Here is an 8,474-nt window from a genome sequence, read left to right on the forward strand (position 1 = left end):
CCTCCAGAGCATTAGAGTCATTTTCTTTTGCTACCGCCTTTGTTGATGGGCCGTTGCTGAGCCCGGGCCTTCAACCCATTATTCTTCGCACCACAACCTCTAACTGATCTTCGTAGTGCCTGGACCTCCAACTTTTCATCATAGTCTCTGACTGATCTCAATAGTGTCTCGACCTCTGACTTTCCATCATAGCCTCTGACTGATCTTCGTGACATCTCGGCCTCCGACTTCTCATCGCAGACTTCGACTTTCTTCATAGTGGTTCGGCCTCCGACTTTTCCATCGCGACCTCTGACTTTTCTTCAAAGCGCTCCAACCTTCGACTTTTTTTATCACGGCCTCCGACTTTTCATCACGGCCTCCGACTAATCTGCTTAGCGCCTCAGCCTCCGACTTTTGCATCACGGCCTTCGACTGATCTTCATGGTGCCTCTTCAAGGGGGAGTTGGCCCATATTCCGTATGGGCTCCCCAGCAATATCAAAGAGAATATATCATCAGCACAAATGGGCAATAACCTCTCTCTTTCTCGCTCTGACCTCTTGTTCCTAGAGACTTTGGGGGAAAACAACCAAAGAAAAGCTGCATATTGGATTCCCCTTTTAGTGCTTGTGTTTGTGTGTGGTGAAAAACAGAGGAGTGCTGCTGCATCAAAATGACATTTGGAGTGGAGGCCACAATAATTGGAGTCTGTCACGAATGCCAGTATACCACAAGTGACTAAAGAGGAAAGGAGTACGAAGATTCAAGTCGGATAAAGCAAGGTTGTTAATGGGGCCAAGTTGGGCTGCTGCTGGTGGCCCATGGGCCGGGTGGTGGTATAAAAAAACCGTGTTGTGACCAGAAACGAGAGGAGGAATAAGATCGACATCTCTGAACTATTCTCAGCTCTTCTCCTCTCTTCTCTGTTGGTATTGTTCTTCTTTCTTCTTCAAAATTTCTCTTTAATTTCTTTTCGAATTTTACCCTGTATGATTGAAGACCGCAACAATTCGTATCCGGAACCACAAATCCATAGCGTTTCTGTTCCCCCCAAAAAATCGCCCTACCATTCTCATCTTCAATTCATACCGGCTCCGGTGCAGCGTCCCACCAAAACGTGGACAATCTCTAGGATTTCACGAAGAAGTTTGAAGGGTTCGAGCTCATGATGCACCAAACCCTTGACAAGCTTAGCGGGTTCAACATCGGGTGGTCAACTGCGGATGCGTCGTTGGGGTAGCTGCCGATGAAATCAGAGGGGGCGGTGATGTGGCCATTTTATCCTTCACTTAACAATGTGAAGTGCCTAAACTAACAGAAAGGCCATATGAGTAATTGAATTTAGTTTTCAGGCCTTATAGGTAAGTTCAAATAAAAAAGGGCCATGAAAGAAAGCCAGACTTATTTTTTGAGGCCTCATAGGTAATTTCCATGTGCTGGATTCTATTAGCAACAATAGAATATGTTTGTTCTCTCTTTATTGCCAAATTGGAGGTTCCTCGTTTGTGGCGAGAATGGTGCAAGATGTACTCAGTCAGCAAAGGGCTTGAAGACAAGGTTCGCGACTGACGACAAGAAGACAAAAAGACTAAAACTGTCGTTTTAAAATTTCAGGGATGAAATTAAGCCTCGAGTAATAATTCAAAAACCAAAACGGCTATCCTGTAAAAAAAAAGAACTACTGAGAGACTTTCTTCCACTACATCTTTGTGCAAGCTATTAATATAGGCCCCACTAGGTTTTGCAAGGACGATAAACGGCGATCTTGGAGAAAGATTTAATATTAATATAAAAAACCAATGGAAGTGAGGAGGTTCTTTTCTCGAGAACGTGGCAGGCACGATTTCATTAATCAAGGAACACCAAGCCAAACGGCTCTCTAGCTAACTTGAAATGCAATCAAACATATGCATCGAATCCCAGGTACTGTAGTGAATGGTCATGGCCAATATATAACCCATAAAATTAATAAAATCGATCAAATAGCAAATATGTGATTGTATATAGGAAAATAGCTAGCTCCCATCAGACGATCGATACTAATAACACCCAAAATAAAAATAAAATAAATGTGTATATATCTCCCCCCTAGCTAGTTCATCATATCATCAGTACACGTTCATGACAGGCAGGGATCGGCGGCGGCTGCTGCTGCTGCTACTAGTAGGATAATAAACAGAAGAGCTAGAGGACGGATACTAGGGGCGTGTTTGTTTCCGCTTAAAATCAGAATCGAGACGAAAATAAACAATAATCTCACCTAAATCCCTTCGATTATTTTAGATTCTCAGATAAGTGGGAAGTAGAAATAATCCCAAATGCACTGTGCAGTGCGTTTCTCGCACCGTGAGCGAAGGGGTGCGTTTTCCCCACTGCGGACTTGTTTCCACCCGCTGCCTCTCCGCTCCCCAGTCCGCGCTCGTGACTCCAGCACTTGGGCTTGCACCACCGCCGCCTTGGGTCGCGCCGCCCCTCCCTGTCCGCTCGTCGGTGACGTTCGTGGCGCCGCTTCCGCTGCTCGGTTGGTAGCTAGCCCTCTCCCCGTCATCTTCCTCGGAGGCGACCACATCTCTCCGTTCGGTGGAGGTTGGCTCCGTTCGTGCTCCCCGTCGCCCTTTCCTCTGCTCCGACCTTTTTTCTGCTCCGATTGAAGGTCTCAAGCTGGTGCTGGTTCAACCATCCCTTATCCAAGATCTATTAAGGTACTTGTCTTTACCGATGTATGGATTGTAGGTTTGATTTGTATTGCAAATGGACGAATTATATATGCATAGCATGGTTAGGGACATAGTCTGTGCAGAAGCTGAATGCTTGTGTTTTAGGAATTGGTTAGGAATTTTTTTTCAAATGTAATGCTGAATGCTTGTGTTTTACATATTTATTAGTCCGTGCAGATTTTAAATGGACAAGTCAGCAAAAGTTTAGGCAAAATAGGATGCTTTTGCTGCCAAGGCCTTCAACGACATTTGTGTAGAAGAAGTTTTTGCCCACAATAGGCCTGAACATTGCTCGAATAGTTTGGGCTATGCAAATCTTGGGCTATGCAAATCCTGTCATTAGAGACAATAACATAAATGATGCAGACTTTCAATCGCATATTCAAGAAGATGGTACAAATGGACCCGAATCCAGCTCAGGTGAAGGAAGTGCTTTTGGAGATGACATAGATATGAGTGCTTTGCGTGATGCTATAGCCACAACTATGGTTGGTTGATTAACTGTTGTATCCATCTCAATTTGTCCAGACTTGTGTTAATTTTATGTTGTGTAACATTAGTTATTGGAACAAACTTTTAATTACGGGAACACAAAAAATTAGTACCATAAGTGTCTTTAGCTCATATTCAGTGAACAAATGAGGTGTCATCGGCCTCAGGGGCATACAGGTCATTTTACACTTAGAACATATAATTTATGGGTAATCAGGATTGACAAACACTCTTAATTGTTTATAGAGCAGATTCTTTAGATTGTAGGTTATCAGAAAATCCTGATCAGATTAAAATCGATTCTCATATGAGCATTCCCAAGCCGGGCCTAGGAAAGGAATCATCATAAGCTGAAGGAGCAATGAATTAATGTTCAGTTGACGACGTTGCACTTTCTCCTGATCTCGCCCTGGTCGCCGGTGAGCACGCCGGTGGCCGCCATCTTGGCCATGGAGACGGTGAAGTCGTGGAAAAAGTGTCCGTCGAACCTGCCGGAGGCGACCTGCAGCACGTAGGCCCTGGTGAAGCGGTGGTCCAGGAGCGAGGCGTCGGAGCGGAGCAGGCCGCGCCTCCGCGCGACGTGGCGGTAGTAGCTGGTGTCGAAGGTGGTGCAGCTGCCGGGGTCGAGCTCCGACGCCGCCGCCGCGGTCGTGCTGTTGCTGGCGCCGCTGGGGCTGGGGCAGCGCATCCGCAGCCTGTCGGCGTAGCGCGCGTCGAGTGCCGGGTCGGGCGTGGCGCAGCTGGCGGAGGCGTAGAGGCGGTCGGCGTAGGACGCGCAGTGCGCCTTGCCCAGCGTGTGCGCGCCGGACAGCACGGCGAGGTCCTTGACGTCGAGGCCCTTGGCGGCGAAGGCCTGCACCATGAGCCCGATGTCGCCGTGCAGCGGCGGGAGCTCGACGCAGCTGGCGGCGCTGGAGGTGCGGCCGTCGCGGCGGCCCAGCGCGACGGGCCAGGTGGGGCCCTTAGCCAGCGAGACGGCGTCGCGCGCCATGAGCGCCAGGATGTCGGCGCAGGAGACGGTGCCCGGGCACGCCTTCTCCAGCTGGTCCTTGACCCGCGCCACGACGTCGAAGCCGCGGAGGCTGCCGTTGGGCAGCGAATCCTTCTCCGCCGTGTTGTTGGGCGTCGAGTCCAGCAGCACGGAGGCGTCGCACCCCTGAAAGATGGAGAGTGATGAGCGGGATCGAGCGATCCAATGGCAGCAGACCAGCAGTACTGCTACCCAAACCCAATGCCTGCCAACGGTGTACGGTACATACCTGGACGAAGCAGTCGTGGTAGTGCAGCCTGAGGAGCGCGGCGGCGAGGTCCGGCGAGGCCCGGATGGCGGCCGTCGCCTCGTCGCGCACGATCTGCTCCGCCGCCGGGCACGTCTTGTTGTAGTACCCGACCTGGAGCTGCCCCTGCCCGGCAACTGATCCAGCACACAGGACGAGTAGCACTGCCACGGCTGCGGCCACCATGGGAGGAGGTGCAGTCCTGGCGGCGGTGGTGGTCGCCGCCGCTGCCACAGCCATCTGCTAGCTACTAGCCACCAGGCAGCAGTGTGTTGCGCGCTGCAAGTGATCGAAGCACTCTGGCTGCCAGCGGCTACTGTAGTGGCTGTGCTCCAACGGGCAGCATGCAAGATGGATGCCCATGCTCATATACTAGTAGCAGCCTTGAGCTGGGATTTCGGGCATTGCTGGCACTGGCAGAGCAAGCATCAAGTATTAAATTATAGTAACTGAATTTAGTATCCGCTGCGTCTTCGATTCCAGCGCAGGGCTCGGTTGACTTAGCATGAAGAGAATCTTCGCATCGCGCGCCAACGCCGACCTCCATTGGCAGCAGGATGCATCATGGCCGGTGATTCTGGGATTGCTTGGACTTATATACTCCCTCCGTACTCGAATTAGCTGACGTTTGGGACAGAATTACGGTAACCAAGAAGTCATTAAGTAGGGGTTAGTTTTCCTGCTTTGCCCCTATTAAATAGCACTGCGGTTGTTTCCTTGACAACAGCCTGGTGTAGCCCGAGTGGTGTGATCTCCGCGGCCCGAGGCAAGTGGTCTACGGTTCGATTCCTGCAGTCACTCTTTTTTTTTGATTGCCAAGCCATTTTGCATGGCACTGTTCCATTGCATGGCGCTTGCTAGCGGTCGATTTTGGCCGTGCGTTCAGCGGGTTTGGCCGTGCGCGCCCTCGTTTTGGCCATGCGCGCTAAAGCTTTCAATTTGGCGCTTTTTTTTCGTTGCTGGCATCGTGCGTCTGTTCATATACCCCTTCCTATTTAACCAGGCAGCTACTAGTACTCCATTGCTTTCCCTGCCTTGCTTCCCTACCTTGCTTGCTGCTACTACGCCGCCATGGACTAGCTGTTCTCCTTCCACGTCTGTCTGCAGAAGAGGATGGCTGATTACTTCTCTGGCTTCGATCTCAACATTCGTGTAGAAGATGAAGAGAACGGCAACCTGCCGTGGGATCTCAACGACGACAACGGTAACCATCTATTATTAGTTCCATTTTGCTTTGTTGTTGCTTTGTGCACGATGGCAACCTGCCGTGGGATCTCAACGACAGCAACGGTTTCATGTCACAGAGCTTGAAGATGACGACGGCAACACTGAGTTTCATCTCGCAGAGCATGAAGATGACGACGGCAACACTGAGTTTCATCTCGCAGAGCATGAAGATGATGACGGTGACGCTTTTTTTGATCTCAACGAGCCTCCGTTGGAGCATGGCAACGGTATGTTCTTTTCTTTTTGGACATGAATTGTTTCCGGTGGAGCCTCCGTTGGAGCATGGCAACGTTATGTCCATTCTTAGCATTTTCTTTTACTTTTGGACAGGAATTGACTTGAACTTGCCACTAGATGAATTTGGAGCTGTAGATTTTGATTATTTACATAACCCCGCTGGTAAGCATGGCTATATTTTATTATTTTCCCTATATTTAGATTATGCCGTGACTACTTATTACTATTACAATGCTTCTTCCCCCCCCCTATATTTAGATTATGCCGTGACTACTTATTACTATTAGAATGCTTGTTTTTTTCCCCTATATTTAGATCATGCCGTGATAACTTATTACTCTTGGAATGCTTGTTTTTCCCCCCTATATTTAGATCATGCAGTGATAACTTATTACTATTAGAATGCTTGTTTTCCCCCTATATTTAGATCGTGCAGTGATAATATATTACTATTAGAATGCTTGTTTTTCCCCCCTATATTTAGATCATGCAGTGATAACTTATTACTATTAGAATGCTTGTTTTCCCCCTATATTTAGATCGTGCAGTGATAATATATTACTATTAGAATGCTTGTTTTCCCCCCCTATATTTAGATCATGCCGTGACTATTAAAATGCTTGTTTTTTTCCTATTGCTAGAACAAGTAAACCAACCGAAGCATGACTATTCTGATCATACAAGACAACAAGTGTACCAAGCACTATTGATGAGAAGCAAGAATGGGAAACTAGGCAAGCACGATACAAGAATTGTTGGTGATCAATTTGGAGTACATATTCGAACAGTTCAGCGCATATGGAAGCAAGGTAAAAACCAACTTCGTCAAAACATTCCGGTCAAGGTTCCTAATCTAAAGAAAGGTAGATGTGGCCGTAAAGCAATCCCTCTTGATTTGGAAAGGTTGAGGGCCATTCCTCTCCAACAAAGAATGACCATACAAGATTTGTCTAGTAGACTTGGTATTAGCAAAGCTAGGATTCAAAGGTATTTGAAAAAGGGTTTGCTTAGGCGCCACTCTAGTAGCATTAAACCTTATCTCACTGATGCTAACAAGAAGACTAGGTTGAAGTGGTGCATTGACATGATTGACCAAGGTTTGCTTGATGATCCAAAGTTCAAGGATTTGTTTGACTTTGTGTTTATTGATGAGAAGTGGTTCTATCTCCATCAAAAATCGGAGAGGTACTACTTGCTACCCGAGGAAGATGAACCACATCGCACTTGCAAAAACAAGAACTACATCCCTAGGATCATGTTCTTGTGTGTAGTTGCTCGGCCAAGATTTAGAGATGGAGAATGTGTGTTTGATGGCAAAATAGGTTGCTTTCCACTAGTCACTTTTGAACAAGCTATTAGACGAAGTCACAATCGTCTACGTGGAGAGCAAGTAATCAAACCAATTCAATCAATCACAAGGGAGGTGATAAGAGATTTCATGATAAATAGAGTGTTGCCTGCAATTAGAGCCAAGTGGCCAAGAGAAGATGTTCACAAGCCAATTTTCATACAACAAGACAATGCTCCTTCTCATTTAAAAGTGGATGATCCTCAATTTTGTGAGATTGCTAAGCAAGATGGGTTTGACATTCGGCTTATATGTCAACCACCCAATTCTCCAGATTTTAATATTCTAGATTTGGGTTTCTTTCGAGCTATCCAAGCTATTCAATACAGCAAAAATGCTAAGACAATGAAAGATCTAATTCCGGTAGTGCAGCAGGTAAATGATCATCCATTTGTTTGTTTCAATACAATAAAGATTCTAAGACAATGAAAGATCTAATTTCTTGCACACATTTCTTGCAGGCATTCTTGGAGTACAGTCCATGGAGAGCAAACAGGATATTTGTAACACTACAAACTGTTTTGAAGGAAGCGATGAAGATTAAAGGTTGCAACAATATAAAGATTCCTCACTTGAACAAACAAAGACTAGAGAGGGAAGATAGGCTGCCATTGCAAATCCCTTGTGAACCTTCCTTGCTAGCTGAAGCAATTGCAAATCTCCCTGCTTGAAAGCATTAGAAATAGCAAGTTAGCTTTTGCACTTTACTGATCTTGTAGTGGCAGCAAGCATGTTCGTAGCAAATTAGAAAAAGACATGTACCTTACTGTTCTTTGCTTGCATCTTGTTTCAGCTTTGCATGTTCCAACTTCTTTGCATCTCTGATCTTGTCCAACTTGTTGATGACGTGCTCTGGCAGAATGATGGTGTTACCATCCATTTGAAGTTTGCAGGCATCTGGGATGTAGATCTCACGGTCGAACTTGTCCAGGTAGTCGAACCATTTTGCTGTCCTATCATAGTCTTCATGTAAGAGCCCACAACGGGCACACCGGCGAGCTTCGCGGCGAGCTCGGTAGCATTCCTCTCCGAAGACGCCGCCGGCATGGAACGTGCTGCAGCGAGGACACGGAGGCTCGACGGAGTCCGGCACCATCTCGACGGAGGCCGCGACCTCCTTGACGGAGTCCGCGAACACCTCCTCCGAGCCCGTGATCACCTCCTCGATGGAGTCCAGCACCTCTTCGACGTCCGC

General features: G+C 47.4%; 2 protein-coding genes across 2 annotated transcripts; one reads left to right on the forward strand and one right to left on the reverse strand.

The window, feature by feature from the left end:
• Positions 1-3,515: 3,515 nt before the first annotated feature.
• On the reverse strand, positions 3,516-4,764 carry LOC136544939 (peroxidase 1-like). The gene is made up of 2 exons (XM_066536995.1): positions 4,450-4,764; positions 3,516-4,346 (listed from the first exon to the last, which is right to left on the reverse strand). Exons 1-2 carry the CDS (start codon positions 4,705-4,707, stop codon positions 3,564-3,566), a joined length of 1,041 nt encoding a protein of 346 aa, XP_066393092.1. The 5' UTR covers positions 4,708-4,764; the 3' UTR covers positions 3,516-3,563.
• An 816-nt stretch (positions 4,765-5,580) lies between these two features.
• On the forward strand, positions 5,581-7,950 carry LOC136543116 (uncharacterized). The gene is made up of 6 exons (XM_066535666.1): positions 5,581-5,671; positions 5,772-5,921; positions 6,025-6,093; positions 6,573-6,740; positions 7,554-7,654; positions 7,741-7,950. Exons 1-6 carry the CDS (start codon positions 5,581-5,583, stop codon positions 7,948-7,950), a joined length of 789 nt encoding a protein of 262 aa, XP_066391763.1.
• Positions 7,951-8,474: the final 524 nt, after the last annotated feature.

This window comes from Miscanthus floridulus, chromosome 3, assembly GCF_019320115.1.
Source record: "Miscanthus floridulus cultivar M001 chromosome 3, ASM1932011v1, whole genome shotgun sequence".
NCBI classification, from domain to species: domain Eukaryota; kingdom Viridiplantae; phylum Streptophyta; class Magnoliopsida; order Poales; family Poaceae; genus Miscanthus; species Miscanthus floridulus.

Coding starts and splice junctions, on each gene's coding strand:
- LOC136544939 (XM_066536995.1), bottom strand. CDS start 4,707: ATGGCTGTGGCAGCGGCGGCGACCACCACCGCCGCCAGGACTGCACCT. Junction 4,347..4,449: donor ACCACGACTGCTTCGTCCAG/GTATGTACCGTA, acceptor TCCATCTTTCAG/GGGTGCGACGCCTCCGTGCT.
- LOC136543116 (XM_066535666.1), top strand. CDS start 5,581: ATGGCTGATTACTTCTCTGGCTTCGATCTCAACATTCGTGTAGAAGAT. Junction 5,922..6,024: donor TCCGTTGGAGCATGGCAACG/GTATGTTCTTTT, acceptor ACTTTTGGACAG/GAATTGACTTGAACTTGCCA. Junction 7,655..7,740: donor TAATTCCGGTAGTGCAGCAG/GTAAATGATCAT, acceptor CATTTCTTGCAG/GCATTCTTGGAGTACAGTCC.